General features: G+C 62.1%; 3 protein-coding genes across 16 annotated transcripts; 2 read left to right on the top strand and 1 right to left on the bottom strand.

Annotated features, from left to right (window-relative positions):
• Positions 1-2,127: 2,127 nt before the first annotated feature.
• TBL3 (transducin beta like 3) lies at positions 2,128-9,292 on the top strand. Its single transcript, XM_009430081.5, has 22 exons — positions 2,128-2,743; positions 4,597-4,648; positions 4,738-4,833; positions 4,917-4,964; positions 5,079-5,220; positions 5,304-5,388; positions 5,469-5,639; positions 5,728-5,803; positions 5,886-5,979; positions 6,070-6,251; positions 6,349-6,490; positions 6,597-6,655; positions 6,752-6,855; positions 7,356-7,503; positions 7,596-7,826; positions 7,898-7,968; positions 8,056-8,212; positions 8,284-8,342; positions 8,500-8,603; positions 8,691-8,762; positions 8,855-9,013; positions 9,094-9,292. The coding sequence occupies exons 1-22, from the start codon at positions 2,703-2,705 to the stop codon at positions 9,225-9,227; spliced, it is 2,427 nt and encodes an 808-aa protein (XP_009428356.4). The 5' UTR covers positions 2,128-2,702; the 3' UTR covers positions 9,228-9,292.
• A 159-nt stretch (positions 9,293-9,451) lies between these two features.
• Positions 9,452-14,784, bottom strand: NOXO1 (NADPH oxidase organizer 1). 14 transcript variants are annotated; one of them, XM_054668037.2, is made up of 10 exons: positions 14,701-14,784; positions 13,183-13,274; positions 11,656-11,944; positions 11,481-11,561; positions 11,183-11,273; positions 10,909-11,086; positions 10,538-10,722; positions 10,331-10,444; positions 9,966-10,083; positions 9,452-9,890 (listed from the first exon to the last, which is right to left on the bottom strand). In XM_054668037.2, exons 1-10 carry the CDS (start codon positions 14,752-14,754, stop codon positions 9,593-9,595), a joined length of 1,500 nt encoding a protein of 499 aa, XP_054524012.1. In that variant the 5' UTR covers positions 14,755-14,784; the 3' UTR covers positions 9,452-9,592. The 14 variants fall into 14 exon arrangements, with proteins under 14 accessions (XP_054524012.1, XP_054524013.1, XP_063652342.1 ...); XM_054668038.2 differs by having other exon boundaries at positions 11,198-11,273; XM_063796272.1 differs by having other exon boundaries at positions 11,183-11,270.
• GFER (growth factor, augmenter of liver regeneration) lies at positions 14,753-18,280 on the top strand. The gene is made up of 3 exons (XM_016929190.4): positions 14,753-15,007; positions 15,278-15,474; positions 16,397-18,280. The coding sequence occupies exons 1-3, from the start codon at positions 14,753-14,755 to the stop codon at positions 16,557-16,559; spliced, it is 615 nt and encodes a 204-aa protein (XP_016784679.1). The 3' UTR covers positions 16,560-18,280.
• The last annotated feature ends 224 nt before the right edge of the window (positions 18,281-18,504 follow it).

Below are 18,504 nucleotides of genomic sequence, written 5' to 3'. Positions count from 1 at the left end.
CGTCTTTACTAAAAAATACAAAACATTAGTCAGACATGGTGGTAGGCGCCTGTAGCCCCAGCTACTCGCGAGGCTGAGGTAGGAGAATGGCCTGAACTCGGGAGGCGGAGCTTCCAGTGAGCGGAAACCGCGCCAGTGCACTCCAGCCTGGGCGACAGAGCAAGATTCCGTCTCAAAAAACGAGGCCGGGCGCGGTGGCTCAAGCCTGTAAGCCCAGCACTTTGGGAGGCCGAGCTGGGTGGATCACGAGGTCAGGAGATTGAGACCATCCTGGGTAACACAGTGAAACCCCGTCTCTACTAAAAAATACAAAAAATTAGCCAGACGTGGTGGCAGGCGCCTGTAGTTCCAGCTACTCAGGAGGCTGAGGCAGGAGAATGGTGTGAACCCGGGAGGCGGAGCTTGCAGTGAGCCGAGATCACGCCACTGCATTCCAGCCTGGGCAACAGAGCCAGACTGTCTCAAAAAATAAATAAATAAAAATAAATAAATAAGGGGAATACAAGAATGGCTACTCCATAGACAGAATATCTTTTTCTTCTTTTTTGAGACTGGGTCTTGCTCTGGCACCCAGGCTGGAGTGCAGTCACGTGATTACGGCTCACTGCAGCCTCAACCTCCCTGGGCTCAAGCAATCCTCCCACCTCAGCCTCCTGAGTGGCTGGGACTACAGGCACGCACCACGACTGCCAGCTAATTTTTGTGTTTATTTAAGAGATGAGGTTTCACTGTGTTATCCAGACTGGTCTCAAACTTCTGGGCTCAAGTGATCCTCCTGCCTCCAAAGTGTTGGGATCACAGGTGTGAGCCACCACGATGGCCTACTTTCTTTCCCTCAAATATCTCTCCTCTCAGAGATTTTCCCTGATCATACTTCTCAGTTCTCCTTCTCAGTTACTTTCGTTTTTTCATTTTTTTTCTTTTCTATTTTTTGAGATAGGGTCTCTGTTGCCCAGGCTGGAGTGCAGAGGCCCGATCACTGCTCACTAGAAACTCAGCTTCCCAGGCTCAAGCAGCCCTCTCACCTCAGCCTCCAGAGTAGCTGGGACTACAGGCACACCACCACCCCCACTAAATTTTCTGTGTGTGTGTGTGTGTGTGTGTGTGTGTGTGGAGACAGGGTCTTGCCATGATGCCCAGACTGGCCCAGTTACTTTTTTTTTTCTCTGAGACAGTCTTGCTCTATCGCCCAGGCTGGAATGCAGTGCGTTGTGATCTCGGCTCACTGCAACCTCCACCTCCAGGTTCAAGCTATTCTCCTACCTCAGCCTCCCGAGTAGCTGGGATTACAGGCACCCGCCACCACAGCAGGCTAATTTTTGTATTTTTAGCAGAGACTGGGTTTCACCATGCTGGCCAGGCTGGTCTCGAACTCCTGACCTCGTGATCCACCGGCCTCGGCCACCCAAAGTGCTAGGATTACAGGCGTGAGCCATCGCGCCCGGCCTGGCTGTTACTTTCTACCAGCTTCAGAGCCAATAGCACAAACGGCTCAAAACCTTGAACTCAGAGTAAAAGCTAACTCCTCGCCACGGCGCACAGGCAACTGCATGCCCTCTGCCCTCTGCACCCACTCCCTGCAGCCACCCGGCTTGTTGCTACTCAACGCTTGGCACCCCCAGTCCTGGGCCTGTGCCCTGGCCTTTCTCAACACCATTTGTTCCACAGGGCTCCCTGCTTCGCGAACTTGTGTCTGCTCAGGCGTCACCTTCTCAATACAGCCTCCTCCTTCCTCCCTTCCGCTCCCTCCCTTCTGTTTTTTCTTTTCTTTTTTTTTTTTTTTCCTGAGACGGAGTCTCACGCTGTCACCCAGGCTGGAGTCCAGTGGCGCAATCTCAGCTCACTGCAGCCTCCGCCTCCGGGGTTCAAGCGATTCTCCTGCCTCAGCCTCCCAAGTAGCTGGGATTACAGGCATGTGCCACCACGCCCAGCTAATTTTTTTTTTCTGTTTTTAGTAGAGACGGGGTTTCTCCACGTTGGTCAGGCTGGTCTCGAACTTCCGACCTCAGGTGATCCACCCGCCTCGGCCTCCCAAAGTGCTGGGACTACTGGCGTGAGCCACCGCGCCCGGCCCTCCTCCTTTTTCCATCGCGCTCAGCAACTATCACTCCTCGCCCGTTCTGTTTCTTCTCTGGTGTCCGCCAAGTGCCGATTACAGTGCTTTGCACACAGAAGGTGCTCAATACATGAATGCCTTTGAGATTACCCGGTTTATTCATTTACCTACGTTATTTATCAAGAGCCACACTGCGAGCCCAGGGGCAGGGTCAGGTTGACGGCTCTACGCACGGACCGCACCCGACAGCTGGTACCCCCAAATCCCAGAACGCCGAAAAGCAGGAGTAAACGCTGGCTATGATTGCCTTTTTATACTGGTATCAAAGAGCCAGGCCACCAGCGATGCCACACCCGCCGGTCTACCCCCACCGGCCCGCGAAGCACCCTCACAGCTCACGGCCCTACCTCCAGGCCGGAAACGTCTCCGCCCGCTTCCGCTTCCCGATGCAGCCGCCACTGCCCGAAGCAAAGATGGCGCCAAGTGCGCGGCGCCGGCGGGGACGTCACAGTGGTCGCGCGCGGTGACGCCATCGCAGCGCGCCGGGAGTGTGGCGTTCTGTGAAGAGTTCGGTGCTAACCTCCCTCACGCGGCGGTGGCTGCCGGGACCCTAGCAGGTTTCAGCTGGAGCGGCGGCGGCGGCAACATGACAGAGACCGCGGCCGGAGTGGGCCGCTTCAAGACCAAGTGAGCCCGGAGCGCTGGGGCCGTGCGGGGAGGGAGCTGGGTTTGCAGCCGGCATAGCGGAGGCGCGCGTGGGTTGGGCACGCATTGGGGTCCGTGGAGGCGAGAGGCTATGTGTGCGCCGGTCCGCGGGGTCGCGGAGGCTGCGGTGATACCAGGCGGGAGAGCCGGCCCCGACTGCTCTCGGGGAGGACGGCGATCGGAGCCCGGCCGCCGGGAGCAGCAGCGTGGGCTCATCGAGAAGCCGGCTATGGGGTGGAGTGGGGACCAGAAGTCCCGATGAGGGGAGGAGAGGGCTGAGCCTAGGTCGCGGCTGGTCCCGGGAGGCGGCGGGGGCGAAGAACCACCTCTGAGCAGTCGGCCTGGGGACCTTTCATCCGCGATCCGTCTTCTCCAGGGAGCAGGGAGAATGCAGGAGAGGGGCGGGTCCGCAGAAGCCCAGGAGGCCCTGAGTGCTGTGCCCCGTCACTCCCCAAGCCTTTGCCGAACAGCAGTGCTGGTGCCCCCGCCCTGGCAGCGCAGCCTCATGGGATTATCGTTTCCACTGGCGGCTGTGGGGCTTTGGTTGTGCCAAGCACTGGTAAAGGAAAGTCCCAGGCTGGCAGCACCGCCGTGGGAGGGTCAACTGGGTGCGGGGGCTGAGGGGCCGCTTTCGTTTTGGCAGTCAGGCTTCCAGAAGCGCAGTGAGCCAGGCCTTGACATCTGGGAAGAGAAGGCCAGGCCGCATACAGGGAATAGGGGGAAGATAGGAAACCCGTCCCAGAGGCTGGGACAGGAGCAGTGGGGTGCACTGTGGGCCATGAGAGGGAAAGAAAGCAGAGGCAAGGGTGGCAGAGGCTCTTCTGGGCAAGGTCTGGGAGGTGTGTGGGCAGAAGGGAGGGGCTGACGCAGGGCAGTGACATCTTCAGTTATGTTCTGAAAGGTATCTGGCAGCAGGGTTAAGAGGTAGGTAGGGGAGGCCGGGCGCGGTGGCTCACGCCTGTAATCCCAGCACTTTTGGAGGCCGAGGCAGGCGGATCACGAGGTCAGGAGATTGAGACCACGGTGAAACCCCGTCTCTACTAAAAATACAAAAAATTAGCTGGGCGCAGTGGCGGGCACCTGTAGTCCCAGCTACTCGGGAGGCTGAGGCAGGAGAATGGCATGAACCCGGGAGGTGGAGCTTGCAGTGAGCTGAGATCGCGCCACTGCCCTCCAGCCTGGGCTGGAGACCCCTTCTCAGATCGAGACCCCTTCTCAAAAAATAAATAAATAAAAAGAGGTAGGTAGGGGGTCCAGTGAAGAGGCCAGAGTGGCTGGCCAGAGACTGTGATGGCCTGGACCAGGTGGAGGCAGTGGAGAAGGAAGGAGAAGGGGCACGAGTGAGGTCACAGAAATGACAGACAGCTGCTCGTGGGACCCGGGCTCTGGGCAAGCCTGGGGATGGAGGGAGGAGTCAGGGAGGGGAAGAGGTATGCCAGACCCCAGGGATGAAGACACTGGGAGGATGTGCTCTGGGCTGGCTACCCAGGCCTGGCCCCCCGCCGCCGGCAGGGGTGTTCCCAAGGACCCCACTGGCTCTCACTGGGGAATCCCTGGAAGCCCTGAGCTGTTGGGCTGACTCCACCTGACACAGGCCCACCCCCTACTGCCTCAGGGATCACCAGCCAGCTGCGGGTCTCTACTTCTCAGTGACGAGGGTAGCTACAGCCCCCTGCAGTACTGCTGGTTCCACCCCATGCCCTGTCCCTGCTGTTGCCCAGAAACTCAAGGGCAGGGGCCACTGGGGTCACTTCGAGAGGAGCACCTAGCACAGGGCTGGGCCCTGGGGACTGAGGGGGTGGGTGGTGCTCATTCGCCTCCCGCTCTCCTTCCAGCTATGCTGTGGAGCGCAAAATTGAGCCTTTCTACAAGGGCGGAAAAGCACAGGTACCAGCCTGGGGAAGGGCAGCGGGGCGGGCAGCCAGAGGCCGCGGGGGGTGCTGAATGTTGCCTGGCTGAGACCTCTCTGTCCCCAGCTGGACCAGACTGGCCAGCACCTCTTCTGCGTCTGTGGCACCAGAGTCAACATTCTGGAAGTGGCCTCGGGGGCCGTGCTGCGGAGTCTGGAGCAGGTGAGGGCAGCCTGGATGGGTGAGGGGCAAGTGGAGAGGGCAGCCCACTCACACCGTGCTCTGCACACCACTCTTTCTCCTAGGAGGACCAGGAGGACATCACTGCCTTTGACCTCAGCCCTGACAACGAGGTATGTGGGGCGGGGCCTGGAGGGGACCCGCTCCAGCGCCTCCCTCCCAGACTGAGTCCAGGAAGATGTGAGCAGGGTATTGCTGCCCCTCTGCTGACCTGTACCCTCCTCCAGGTGCTGGTGACAGCCAGTCGGGCATTGCTGCTGGCTCAGTGGGCCTGGCAAGAGGGCAGCGTTACCCGCCTGTGGAAGGCGATACACACAGCCCCCGTGGCCACCATGGCCTTCGACCCCACCTCCACTCTGCTAGCCACAGGTAGGGCCCTGCCGTGCAGGTGGGTCGTGGCCACAGATGCAGGGGCTTTGGGCATTCCACCCCCTCACCTTGCTTCCCCGCAGGTGGCTGTGATGGGGCGGTGCGCGTCTGGGACATCGTGCGGCACTACGGGACACACCACTTCCGAGGCTCGCCCGGTGTCGTGCAGTGAGTTGGAAGGTGGAGGGGGAGGGCAGAGGCACCACCCAGGCTGCACAGCTCACCCACCCTGTCCCGTCCGCCCACAGCCTAGTGGCCTTCCACCCGGACCCTACACGCCTGCTGCTCTTCTCCTCGGCCACGGATGCCGCCATCCGCGTGTGGTCACTGCAGGACCGGTCATGCCTGGCTGTGCTGACTGCCCACTACAGCGCCGTCACCTCATTGGCCTTCAGCGCCGACGGCCACAGCATGCTCAGGTCAGCAGTGGGCCCTGGTAGGAGGGGGAGGCTTGGAAAGTGGGGGCTGAGGCTAAGACTTGGCCTGAGGTTGCTGTTGCTCCTTCAGCTCCGGCCGTGACAAGATCTGTATCATCTGGGACCTTCAGAGCTGCCAGGCCACGAGGACTGTGCCTGTGTTTGAGGTGGGGATGCCTGGAGGCCAGGGCTGGTTGAGTTGGGTGGGGAGGGGGCATGATAGCAGCCTGTGACCCAGTTTGTCTCCAGAGTGTGGAGGCTGCTGTGCTGTTGCCAGAGGAGCCGGTGTCCCAGCTGGGTGTGAAGTCCCCAGGCCTGTACTTTCTGACAGCTGGTGACCAAGGTGTGTTGGGCCGGGACATGGGCAGGCGGTAGGGGCTGGGGAAGGCCTGTGGACCTGAGAGTCTCAGCAGCCCTGTCCCCACCCACACAGGCACTCTGCGCGTGTGGGAGGCAGCTTCTGGGCAGTGTGTGTACACGCAGGCCCAGCCGCCGGGCCCTGGGCGGGAGCTGACCCACTGCACCCTGGCACACACCGCTGGCGTGGTCCTCACCGCCACCACCGACCACAACCTGTTGCTCTACGAGGCTCGCTCCCTGCGGCTGCAGAAACAGGTGCACACCCGCCCTTGCTCAGTCTGGAGGCTGCGGGCACCAGCCCTCCTCTTGCACAGGTCCTGGCTCACATCTCCTGCCCCCTGCCACCCCGCAGTTCGCTGGCTACAGTGAGGAGGTTTTGGATGTCCGGTTTCTTGGGCCTGAGGACTCCCACGTTGTCGTGGCCTCCAATAGCCCCTGCCTGAAAGTGTTTGAGCTGCAGACGTCAGCCTGCCAGATCCTCCACGGCCACACGGGTGAGTGGGGCCAGCCCACCTGACACCCTGGGAGCCGCCTCCGTCCCTTGCTTGCTTCCCTTCCCCCGTCTTGCTGTGTGACCTATACCTCCCCACAACATCTCAGATATCGTCTTGGCCCTGGATGTGTTCCGGAAGGGGTGGCTCTTTGCCAGCTGTGCCAAGGTGAGGCACCCTGAGAGGTAGGGGCAGGGGCACCAGGCGGGGAGGCCACGCAGTAGGCCCACGGACCAGCCTCTCTCCTCAACTCCCTGTCCCCAGGATCAGAGCGTCCGTATCTGGAGAATGAACAAGGCTGGCCAGGTGATGTGCGTGGCTCAGGGTTCCGGTCACACACACAGCGTGGGCACCATCTGCTGCTCTAGGTAGTGAGTCGGGGCTGGGCCCAGGGGTGTCAGGGAGGTGGAGGCCCAGGCCTGCCAGCAGGGGCTGCCGCTCAGGGAGCTGGGGAGGCAGTGGCAGCTTTGGCTTGCTCTGAGGCTCCAGCCCAAAGATGTGGAACAGAACAGGACAGGAGAGTCCCTAGGTGCCTCGGGGTCAGTCCTCAGAAGTAGCCCCGGCAAAGTGGTTAAAGGAGGAAGGGCATTAGGCAGAGAGAATGACCCTGCACGAGGCCCAGGTGGAGAGGTGACCCCTGCATGTAGGCCCAGGGTCCTGTGGCTAGGGCTGAGCCACCCAGTGCTGCGGGTGGACAGTGTAGACAGGGCTTGATCCTACAGGTGCCTGGGGGTGACCCAGGCCAACCCGCATCCTGGGACAGGCCCCGTGGTCTGGACCGTGGGCTCCCAGGCTGGCCCTGTGGGGAGCTGGCCATCAGGGCTGGCTGGGGCTCAACTGTGTCTCCTCCTCTCCTGTTGGGTCACAGGCTGAAGGAGTCGTTCCTGGTGACAGGCAGCCAGGATTGCACTGTGAAGCTGTGGCCTCTTCCCAAAGCCTTGCTGTCCAAGAACACAGCCCCAGACAACGGCCCTATCCTCCTACAGGCCCAGACCACTCAGCGCTGCCATGATAAGGTGACTCCATAGCTACTGGGGTGGGGGTGTGGCCGAGCCCTTGCTGGGGGAAGATGGGGGGTTGCTGAGCCACCACCTTCTCCCATTGCCAGGACATCAACAGCGTGGCTATTGCCCCCAATGACAAGCTGCTGGCCACAGGCTCACAGGACCGCACGGCCAAGCTCTGGGCCCTGCCACAGTGCCAGCTGCTGGGTGTCTTCTCAGGCCACCGGCGTGGCCTCTGGTGCGTCCAGTTCTCTCCCATGGACCAGGTGCTGGCCACGGCCTCAGCTGATGGCACCATCAAGCTCTGGGCACTCCAAGACTTCAGCTGTCTCAAGGTAAGCGGCGCTCCAGGCCCTCCCCACCTCCCGCCCTGGTGACATCTCATGCCCTACCCCCCACCTTGCAGACATTTGAGGGGCACGATGCTTCTGTGCTGAAGGTGGCCTTTGTGAGCCGTGGCACGCAGCTGCTGTCCAGGTGAGTGGGCTGGGGTGGGGCAGCGATGGAGTGGGGGATGGCGGGGGGACCTGCCTGACGCTGAGCCTCTCCCCACCCCAAACCCAGCGGTTCGGATGGCCTCGTGAAGCTCTGGACCATCAAAAACAACGAGTGTGTGCGGACGCTGGATGCCCACGAGGACAAGGTCTGGGGGCTGCACTGCAGCCGGCTGGACGACCGCGCCCTCACTGGGGCCAGTGACTCCCGAGTCATCCTCTGGAAGGTTGTGGGCCCCAAGGGCAGGGAAGAGTCGGGGTGGAGTGGAGGCCCCATCTGACCCTAGTCTAACCCCAGGATGTGACCGAGGCGGAGCAGGCAGAGGAGCAGGCCAGGCAAGAGGAGCAGGTGGTCAGGTAAGGCCAGGGCAGTGGCGCCCCTCCCCGCATCAGCCCTGCTCTGTGCTATAGGGAAAACGAGGCTGAGTGCCAGGCTCCCTGCCTGCTGACTCCGATGGCTCTGCCTGCAGCCCCAGCCAGTGGCCCTCAGTGGCCTCTCCTCCCCTCCCCGCAGGCAGCAAGAGCTGGACAACCTGCTGCATGAGAAGCGGTACCTGCGGGCGCTGGGCCTGGCCATCTCCCTGGATCGGCCCCACACCGTGCTGACTGTCATCCAGGGTCAGTGCCCACCCCGGGGGGCGAGGGGCTGGGTCTTTGGACCACTGGGCTCTGCTTTCCCCAGCTCAGCCTTCCCTTCTCCCACAGCCATCCGGAGGGACCCTGAGGCCTGCGAGAAGCTGGAAGCCACCATGCTCCGACTGCGGCGCGACCAGAAAGGTTGGGGGCCAGTCAGGGTGGGTGGCCCGGTGGGCAAGGGCCAGTCATGGCAGATTGGCTGGGCAAGACGATGAGGGTCCTGTTGCCCACAGAGGCCCTGCTGCGCTTCTGCGTCACGTGGAACACCAACTCGCGGCACTGCCACGAGGCCCAGGCCGTGCTGGGCGTGCTCCTGAGGCGGGAGGCCCCCGAGGAGCTGCTGGCCTACGAAGGCGTGCGGGCAGCGCTTGAGGCCCTGCTGCCCTACACTGGTATGTGGGCACAGCCTGGGGTTGGGGGATCCTGGTGGGCGTGTGGACCACCCCCCTGACCTCCCTCTGTCCAACCCCAGAGCGGCACTTTCAGCGGCTCAGCAGGACCCTCCAGGCCGCCACTTTCTTGGACTTCCTGTGGCACAACATGAAGCTCCCTGTGCCGGCCGCCGCCCCCACTCCCTGGGAAACCCATAAAGGCGCGCTCCCCTAGCCGGTCTGGTCTCTCTCCAGTCCATCCTGAACCCCTGGAAAACCCATAAAGGCCGCTCTCCTGGCCGGCTCTGTCTCTCTGGACTGCAGTCCAGCCCCCACCCTGGCCAACACCCTACCTAGCCAGCCAGAAGGGCACTGGAGCTGATGGTCTCGGCCCTGCCACGCCCATCCCGCACCCTGGCCTGGCAGAGATCCAGCCCGCGGCTCCGCACGCTAAGACGGTGGGGGTCATGCAGAACAAGCTTTACTCAGAGGAACAGCAAATGGCCCCCTCCCATCCCTGCTGGCCAGGGAGATCCGCCCTCCCCGCTCCTCCCCAGCCCTGGGATGGCGCGGTCCATCCCCTCATCGGGATCCTCGCGCTCACTGCTCCGTCGTGGGGTGCGGCACAGAGTCCACGCACCCTCGAGGGCGGCCCTGGCGCCGTGGGCGCCGCTCCAGGGCCCTGCGTGTGACGGTGCAGCAGCGGCTCTGGATGGCGCCCGGCGAAGGTCGGGTGGGCACGGTGGGGGGAGGGGCGGTGGCTTGGGAGGGTTCAGGGAAGCCCCGGGCCTCACCCGCCGGGTCGTCTCCTCCACGGAACCCCGTCCCGCTCAGGAGAGCGCCCAGCCCTTCCGGCCGCAGCAGCACCGCGGGGAGTAGGCCCGCCCGGTCGCCGTACCTGCGAGGGGTGGGGTGTGGTTAGGGCCCCGCCCGCCTCGGCTAGCCTGCCCTGCCCACGCCCGCTCCCGCGTACCTGCATAGCCACCAGCCGCGGTCTGACGTTTCCAACACGCGCACGCGCGCCCCCGCGGGCACGGACAGCTCATCTGCGCGGCTGCTCTCGTAGGCGCGGGAAGCACAGAACTGGGGACCTGGTGGGAGTGGGTGTTTGGAGTCACCGCGGGGCCACAGAGGACGAGGCCCGCCCGCACCCTTGTCCACATTCTCCTTGCTTGAGTCTGCTGACGGCGGGGCCGCTCTAAAACCGGTTCGGGGCTTCCTCTAGGTGCGGAGACCTAGCACGGGCTCCTGGCCCGCCCTGCCGGCGGTGCTTCTGGCCCAGTCTTGCCACACGGTCAAGCCGCAGTGGTGGCATGAGGGGTGGGGTTAGGCGCATACCGCTGCTCCCTAGGGACGGGCCTCCCTCCCGGCCCTGGCCCGGGGCCGCCTCCTCCAGGTAGGGCGCTGGAAACCAGGCGGTCTGCTGGTCTTCGTTCTCCACCAGCCACCAGCCTGTGCGCAAGAAGCGGGCAGGGACTCAAATCTCGAGACTCCCTTGGGTCCAGGAGCAGAGGAGCAAATCCCTGGGTTCTTGGGGGGCCCTACCTGAGGGGTGCCGCAGCAGCACGTCCAGGCTCTCCTGGGCCTGCGCCTGAAAAGGCCTATCCCGCGTGTCCTGGGTACAGAAGGGCTGCAGGCAGCGCAGGCTCTGAGCCTCCAGACTGTGGATGGAGAGGCGGCCCGCAGCGCGAGAAAGAGGCGGCTCCTCTGGGGTGGGCAGGATCACCCGGCTGGGAAGGGCAGCCCGTACGAGTGAGAGGTAGGCGGATGGGGAGGGTGAAACTGGGGGCGCCACCCCGGCAAGACCGCCAGCCTCCCACTCTCTGCCCCTATTCGCTGGCTGTTCCCCCCCCACCCTGGACCTCTCCCAGCTCCAAACGCCGCTGCATGCTGGGAGTTTGGGGCGAGTCAGGCACCTGCCGGGTGGCAGCGCGGGCTCCAGGTCCAGGGGTTGCGGTGCGAAGAAGCCAGTGATCGTCGGGCTCCGTGCCACGCGCTCTGCAGTCGCCAGCAGCCTCCGAGAATAGGTTTCCAGCAGCTGCAGGCGCGCCAGGCCGCGGCTCGTGCGCCCCACGCGTCCCAACAGTGGTGCATCTTAAGGCACCACAAAAACGTACTGTGATACGCCGCTTTGGGCTTCACTGGTCCCTGGCGCCCCCAGGCAAGCCACCGCCTTCCCAGCTCCCGTACCCAGGCTGGCCTGACCGAGAAGCTTTGGGAGAACGCGGTCAGATCTCCGCAGCAGGCCCGCCTCCACCGGGAAGGTCTCCTTGAGGGTCTTCTGAGGGTGGGAACCAGGGCATTGGTCTTCCAGAACCCACTGTGCACCCTTGAGAGGGCGGGGTCCCTCACCCGGATGGCAGGGGCTGGGAGCTTCAGCAGGGACGAAGGGCCTCCAGTGGGAGTCACTGATGGGAGGCAGTCCAGTGGGAGGCAGCCGCGTGGGGAAGCCGCCACCGCGGCATCAGGGTGGCCCAGGGTCACTCACCTTGAGCTGCCTGAATTCGTCCCAACTCCTGCGCACGAAAGTGTCGCTGCCGTCTGACCAGCGCACGGAGAAGGCAAACGTCTGGGGGACAAAAAGTTGGGAGTGCCGTGGAAGTGCTGGTCCAGGCACCCCCTTCCTATCCCTTGGGGCCACTAGGGACCCAGCCAGGTCTTACTTGGAGCCTCTTGATCTGCACCAGGGCTGCCCCTTGCACTGAAACTGGGTATCGGGGGCCTGCCATGGCTGTGGCCTCCAGGCTGCAGATTCCTGAAATGCCTCCCCGTGCTTGAGAGGGCTCTGGGGGACCCAGAAAACCGCCTGGGATAGAATCCTGGCAACGCCTCAAGCCTGTGGGGTCCTTGTGGAGCCGCCCCAGCTGAGTCCTTTGCAGCTTTCTTGCTGTCCCCCAAGCCCACGATCTGGGGGCAGGAGCACAGGGATTGGGGGACTTCCAGGCAGAGCTGCTGGGAGGAAGAAGAAGAATGAGCTTTCCAGCCCTGGAGGCGTGCAAGACTGAAGAAGGGGCGAAGGGTAGGCGGGACTGCTGCCTGGGGCCCTCCTGCCTGCCTCTGGCCACAGGAGGAGGGAGGAGAAGGCAGGGCTAATCAAAGCGCCACCTGTCCTGCCCACCTCTCTGGATTCCCCTACCCTGTGAGGTAATTGCCCTGCCAGGGTGCGCCCAACAACTTTGAACTGGCCTGGGGATTTCTGTGCAGAACCAAGGACTCAGTGCTTACAGCTTTAAGTGCTTTGTCTGACTTAATCCTGATGCTGGAGGAAAGGTCTCTTAATGTCCCCAACTCATAGAGGAGGAAATGTGTGTTAAATGCGTAATTATTGTGAGCTTTTCTATACATGCTGGGGGAGGGGCAGACCTCACAGGCTCACCCCAGGGGTTCCCCTGCAGTGAGGAGACTTGGGGTAGGAGAAAGAGGGCCCATCTGTGCAGTCACTGGCATTTGGTGGGTGGGGGTGGTGGTCAGGGAAGTGGTCACTAGGGCTGTTTTGAGAACCACCTCTCAATTCATGATTTGCCATGACTTACTGCAAACATGGCCTGGGCAGAGGCTCGCCCAGGTGCCCCACCTCTCTGGCTGCTTCCTTATAGTTCGGGCTTCGGAAGCCACATTCAACCCTGGCACACAGTGGTTTTTCCTCGTGCTGGGGCCACCAGTTCTGTGTTGGGATGCCCCTACTCCAGCCCCTTCAGGGAGCGGTCAGCCTCTAAGGCATCCCTCCAGGAAGCTGCCCTGGCTGCAACAAAGGGCCTTTGTGTGTCTGTCCCACCAGCACTCTCTCTCAGGCCCTCAAGCTGTCCCTGGTCTTGGCATGGGCAATGAACACCTGCTCACATAGGGCTGATTTGCAGGGTTCCCCCAGCCAGCTGTCACCTCCCTGTCTCAGCTGAGGGCCCAGCTGACCTGGTGGGGTCCAGCGTGTGAACCCAGGGGAGACCTTGCTCCCCTGGAAGACAGGAGAAGCTGGGGAGGATTTATTCACAAGCAGAGGCCTAGAGGGATTCTGAGGCCACCTGCCTACCCCAGCTGACAGCTCCTGCCCCACACCCCATCAGCCCTGCGTGGTTTCCACTTTTTCCTCCCCTACCCTCTTTTCTTGCCTGAATGGTACACCCCACCCTCCATCTGTATGCTCCTCACTTGCCCCTACAAAATCCACTCCAAGGACAGACACAGTGCCTCACCTGTAATCCAAGCACTTTGGGAGGCCGAGGCAGGGGGACTGCTTGAGCTCAGGAGTTCGAGACCAGTCTGGGCAACATGTTGAGACCTCCATCTATGCCCCCCAAAAATACAAAAATTAGCTGGGCGTGGTGGCGTGTGCCTGTAGTCTACTTGGGAGGCTGAGGTGGGAGATCACTTGAGCCTAAGCAGTCGCGGCTGCAGTGAACAAGATCGTGCCACTGCACTCCACCCTGGGTAACGGAACAAGACCCTGTCTCAAAAAAAAAAAAGAAATCCACTCCCCATATGATAGCCAGCGGAATCTGCAGCAAACTGAAATGGGATCAGATTGGGTAACCTTGCCCAAAACTGTCTAGCATCTTCCCTCCTACCATTATAATAAATTCCCAATCCCCGAAGCTGCCGACCAAGTCTTTGGTGGGCCCCTGTCCGTCCCTGGATCTCCCCTCCCACCTTACAACCCTCCCTAGCGTCCCAGTGGCGTTTTTGTTCCTGCAAAATGCCAAGACCCTGCCACCTTGGGCTTGGTCTCAAAGGCGCTCCTCAGCTGATTCCTCATCCTTCAGAAAGGGTCACCTCCTCAAGGAGGCCTTCCAGATTTACTACACCCTTGCATGGACCCACCAGTTTGTACGTGAACATTTATGAGTGTGAGTCCTTGTTTTTTTTTCCCGTCTTGACCACTGGATTATGAACAGAGAAGGTCAGGGAACAGAATTGTGTTCCCTGCTCTGCCCAGCACTTGGAACAGCGCTTGGAACAGAGCGGTCACTGCGCAAATAATAGCAGAATGGATAAATGAACGCAAGGAGGCACAGGAATCCCAGAGGCCGCTCCAACCGGGAGCCCGACCCCTCATCCCAGGCTCTAGGATCCCCGACAGCCGGCGAGGGGCGCCAGGGAGCCCAAGGCACGCGCCAACCCTCTGCGGCCGCGCCCCGCCCTGCGTTGCCAGACGCCCGTTGCCATGGCGCCAGGGAGGGGACAAGAGCCCGGGACCCTAGCGCGCGCCGCAATCTGTGCGGTCACGCCTGGCCCGCGTTGAGAAAGCGCTTGGCAGCCAGCGGGTGGACGCGCCCCTCAGCGGAGGGCACAGAGCCTGGCCGCAGGCACGCAGGACACTCAGAACGGAGCGATGGGGACGTCGCGGGCCGCAACACGGACTTTGCCTGGGTGTCAGCTCGGGTCCACAGCGCGGCCGAGGCGCACCTTGCGCCACACACTGCTCTTTTACTGGAGAAAGCGAGAGGGCCGCCACGGACGGCGCAACCCCTGCGTGCGCCGCGGATCGACGCCTGAGGGCGCCAGCAGGGTCCGACCCTCCTGCTCCGTCCCCGCCCCTGTCCCCGGGCCCGGCCCCGCCCCGGCCAGCGCCGCGGCCTCTGGCTCCGCCTCCACACGGGCCCGCAAGCAGGCACCGCCCCCGACTCTGCCCCCAGCCCCGGCTCGGGCCCGGCCCCCGCGAGCACGGCGCGCGCCTCCGGCTCCTGTGGCCGCGCGCTGGCCTGGAAGTTGACCTGGAGGCTCATCTGGAGGCCGAGCTGACCCGGCAGGCCTTGCGCGGGCAACATGGCGGCGCCCGGCGAGCGGGGCCGCTTCCACGGCGGGAACCTCTTCTTCCTGCCGGGGGGCGCGCGCTCCGAGATGATGGACGACCTGGCGACCGACGCGCGGGGCCGGGGCGCGGGGCGGAGAGACGCGGCCGCCTCGGCCTCGACGCCAGCCCAGGCGCCGACCTCCGATTCTGTCGCCGAGGACGCCTCCCGGAGGCGGCCGTGCCGGGCCTGCGTCGACTTCAAGACGTGGATGCGGACGCAGCAGAAGGTGCAGTTCCCTGCCCGATTTCTCCCAGCCCCGCGCAGCCCCTGTCCCCGCCCCCGCCCAGGTGCCCCGGCAGAGCTTCCCAGGGTTGCCTGTCCCTGAACCTTGCCCCCCGGGTAGGCCCGGCCTTACAGCCTTCATCCGCGCGTGGGTTGGATCGTCTGCAGGACTTTGGCCGGAGTCCAGTGGGCCACCGGCTGGGCCGTACAGTGGGGAGCTTTGGGCGCCTTTGTTCGGAGAATGAACTCACTCTCGGTCGGCCTGCTTCCGCAGCGGGACACCAAGTTTAGGGAGGACTGCCCGCCGGATCGCGAGGAACTGGGCCGCCACAGCTGGGCTGTCCTCCACACCCTGGCCGCCTACTACCCCGACCTGCCCACCCCAGAACAGCAGCAAGACATGGCCCAGTTCATACATTTATTTTCTAAGTTTTACCCCTGTGAGGAGTGTGCTGAAGACCTAAGAAAAAGGTAAGATGTGTTTGCACGCAGCAGAGCTTTGCACTGGAGCCTGGGCCTGGGGCTCCTGGCTGACGTTATAGCGGGGAACGTAGAGAAACGGATGCAGAGGTGGCAGAAGTTTGCTGAGGAGCAGGGACCTCCAACAGGTGAGGACTGGGGCTATCTGAGCCTCCTTCTCTCGTCTCAGAAGCCAAGCTGTCGGGATCTGCTGCTGGGTACTGCTCCTGCCACAGCCACAGGGCTTCCAGGAAGGGATTCCCTGCCTTGTCTGGCACTGAAGGCGGTTTCCCGCAAGTTAGGGAAGACTCCACTTTGCCTGACTTCTAAAGTAGGACTTCTGGTTTTAAAATCTTGGAAATCCACTGCTTTTGCTCCCAAGAGCCATCTCTTCCTCACTGAGGGATCCAAGAGCCAGCACTGGCCCTTGCAGGTGTTTCTAGGCCAGATGTATAGGGTAGAGCCGCCATTGTTGCTATAAGCCTGGTCAGTTAGAATGAAGTCTCTTGCTGAACTGACGCACCAGGGCCTGCCCTCAGATGCTAAGAAACAAGTCCAGTTTTCAGTTACAAGGCTGTGCCCAGCCCCACCCAGGCCACACTCTGCCTGAGGCCAGGGACACTGGATGCCGCTTCCTGGGTGTTAGGAGCTTATAAAATTGCCAGGTCTGTGCTGTAATGTCTTGCCTTGAGGCCTCGTTGGAGTTTGCCAAGCTTTCCAGGTGGGTGTTTGCGCAGCCCTGGGAGTTCATCACACCCGGGGAGCTGCAGGGTCAGCCCTGTTCTGGGAGTGCCTGTACCTTGGAGCATAAGGGCACTCCCAGGTGTAGCTCACAGCAGTGCCCCAGCTCTCCTTCCTTGACAGCACACAGGGAACTGGCAGGGGCAGTGGAGCCGCTGCGACCTCTCATTCTTTACCTGCTCTCCCTACACAGGCTGTGCAGGAACCAGCCAGACACCCGCACCCGGGCCTGCTTCACACAGTGGCTGTGCCACCTGCACAATGAAGTGAACCGCAAGCTGGGCAAGTCTGACTTCGACTGCTCAAAAGTGGATGAGCGCTGGCGCGACGGCTGGAAGGATGGCTCCTGTGACTAGAGGGTGGTCAGCCAGAGCCCATGGGACAGCTAGCCAGGCATGGTTGGATAGGGGCAGGGCACTCATTAAAGTGCATCACAGCCAGAGCCTGTTGTGTCTCAGTTGGGTGGTCCCCAGGACACTGCCTGTGGGGACCTGCCCTGCCCCTCTTAGGTTTGGAGCAGAAGTGGAGGTGCCCACAGCAGGTACCCACTGGCCCCCTCCTCAGTGGAGACCCCAAGGAGCTGCAGCTGAACTGCAGGGGAGGGAAGGAGGAGCAGCCTGGGCTGCCCCTTGACATTCAGGATGTAGCTTCCTGCCCACCGCATACCCTGGCGCCTCACTCCTCACACGGGAAGACAGCGGGCCTGGCTGGGCATCCCTGTGCCTGTCCCTGGCGGCCAGGCCATTGCCTTCCCACTATGCAGCCAGGGATGCCCCTGCCCCCCATGGCTCTGTGCTGCTCACTTTAGGGGGCTCAATTCTCCACTCTGCTCAGTCCCTACAGGGAAAGCTCAGGTCGGGTCTTTCTGAGGGTCCACCAGCCATCCTACCCTCTCCCTGCCTGGCATATGCCTGCCAGCGTTGTGTCATGCCTGTCCACAGGGGATTCGTGGGGCTCGCTTCATCAGAGTTTGAAGCCCAAATGAAACGTTGAAGTGACTGAGAACCTGGCTTCAGTGTATATTCTGCTGGGGCTTAATAAAGCAGTAGACAGGGCTTGTTCCATCCCTCTGTGCTCAGCTGCATTTCCTGCTGGGGTCCTGGTTCCTCAGGAGAGAGAGATCACAGGGTGAGAGTGAGCCAGGAACAGCAAGGACGTTGATTGGTTGGGGCAGGGGGGCCAGAGTAGCTGATGTAGGAGTACTGGGAGGCCAGATGGCACGAGGTCTCCAAGGCCCTAGCAAAGCCATGGCTTTTACCCCCAGTTCCCCTGACAGGAAGTTCTTGGCGGGTTTGGAGCCAGGGGATGGCATGGAGTGATGTGGCTTTGAAGGGTCCTCTGGCTGCTGAGCTGGGATGAGGCAGGTAAGGGTGGAACAGGAGGGGTGGGGAGGAAGCCGGGGCAGTCACCGAGTGACCACCAAGAGGAAGACCCACCCCATGGCGGGGACAGATGCGGGGTACATTAAAGGGAGAGCCAGAGAACTCATGGGGTGAGGATGGAGTCCGAGGAGACTGCTGGGAGCCGCCGTGTGGGTCAGAGATGGAGAAGGCTGAGTGCAGCAAGGTGGGGGGTGACTGGGACCCAGCCTTTGGGCCTCCCCAGCCAGAGCAGCCCAGCAACAGTGTGTCCTGTGGTCATAAAACTCCAGGGACCTCTATCCTCCAGGAGTCTCAGCCTTTCCCTGGGCGCAGGCCCACCTTGGCATGGCCGCCTCAGGCCTCCATGGAGGGAGCTGCTATGTCCCCACCAGATTGGCCCTGTGCGGCTGCTGGCTTCTGTAGAGGCTGCCCAGAGGGGCCAGGTGGCACAAATAAGAGAGGGGAGATGGGGGGCAGCCAGGAGAGGAGGTGTCCCTTCCTCGCCCAGACACAGCGCGCTTCTCTCTGGCCTTTCCCGAGGCCTGTGAGTGCCTCAGGAACCAGCTGGGCCCTCTGGTAAGGCTGTGTTCAGCTTAGGAACATACCGCCTGTATCTGCTGTCCCTCCCCTGCCCCCCTGCCCCCGCCACCGCCTTCCCTTTTTCCCTGTCTTCCTTAAAGTTTCACTTCTGAATAAAACTTCACTTTGCCTTAGAATCTGTTTTTCTTTTTGTTGTTGTTGTTGTTTTGTTTTTTTGAGACAGAGTCTAGCTCTGTCGCCCACGCTGGAGTGCAGTGGAGCAATCTCGGCTCACTGCAACCTCCATCTCCCGGGTTCAAGCAATTTCTCCTGCCTCAGCCTCCCGAGCAGCTGGGATTACAGGCGCCCACCACCACCCCCTGCTAATTTTTGTATTTTTAGTAGAGACAGGGTTTCACTG

The sequence above is a fragment of the Pan troglodytes genome, chromosome 18 (assembly GCF_028858775.2).
Source record: "Pan troglodytes isolate AG18354 chromosome 18, NHGRI_mPanTro3-v2.0_pri, whole genome shotgun sequence".
Taxonomy (NCBI): domain Eukaryota; kingdom Metazoa; phylum Chordata; class Mammalia; order Primates; family Hominidae; genus Pan; species Pan troglodytes.
Note: the sequence above shows the minus strand (reverse complement) of the source record. Positions and strands in the feature narration are given on the sequence as shown.

Bases quoted from the DNA above. Each gene is read 5' to 3' on its own strand.
- TBL3 (XM_009430081.5), top strand. From the start codon at position 2,703: ATGACAGAGACCGCGGCCGGAGTGGGCCGCTTCAAGACCAA. The intron at 5,640-5,727 runs GTCAGCAGTGGG...TTGCTCCTTCAG, and splicing joins GACGGCCACAGCATGCTCAG to CTCCGGCCGTGACAAGATCT. The intron at 8,604-8,690 runs GTCAGTGCCCAC...CTTCTCCCACAG, and splicing joins CGTGCTGACTGTCATCCAGG to CCATCCGGAGGGACCCTGAG.
- GFER (XM_016929190.4), top strand. From the start codon at position 14,753: ATGGCGGCGCCCGGCGAGCGGGGCCGCTTCCACGGCGGGAACCTCTTC. The intron at 15,008-15,277 runs GTGCAGTTCCCT...CTGCTTCCGCAG, and splicing joins GGATGCGGACGCAGCAGAAG to CGGGACACCAAGTTTAGGGA. The intron at 15,475-16,396 runs GTAAGATGTGTT...CTCCCTACACAG, and splicing joins GCTGAAGACCTAAGAAAAAG to GCTGTGCAGGAACCAGCCAG.
- NOXO1 (XM_054668039.2), bottom strand. From the start codon at position 14,754: ATGTTGCCCGCGCAAGGCCTGCCGGGTCAGCTCGGCCTCCAGATGAGC. The intron at 13,275-14,700 runs GTCAACTTCCAG...TGGGGGGCATAG, and splicing joins GCCTCCAGATGAGCCTCCAG to ATGGAGGTCTCAACATGTTG. The intron at 10,445-10,537 runs GTAGGGCCCCCC...TCTTGCGCACAG, and splicing joins GCTGCTGCGGCACCCCTCAG to GCTGGTGGCTGGTGGAGAAC.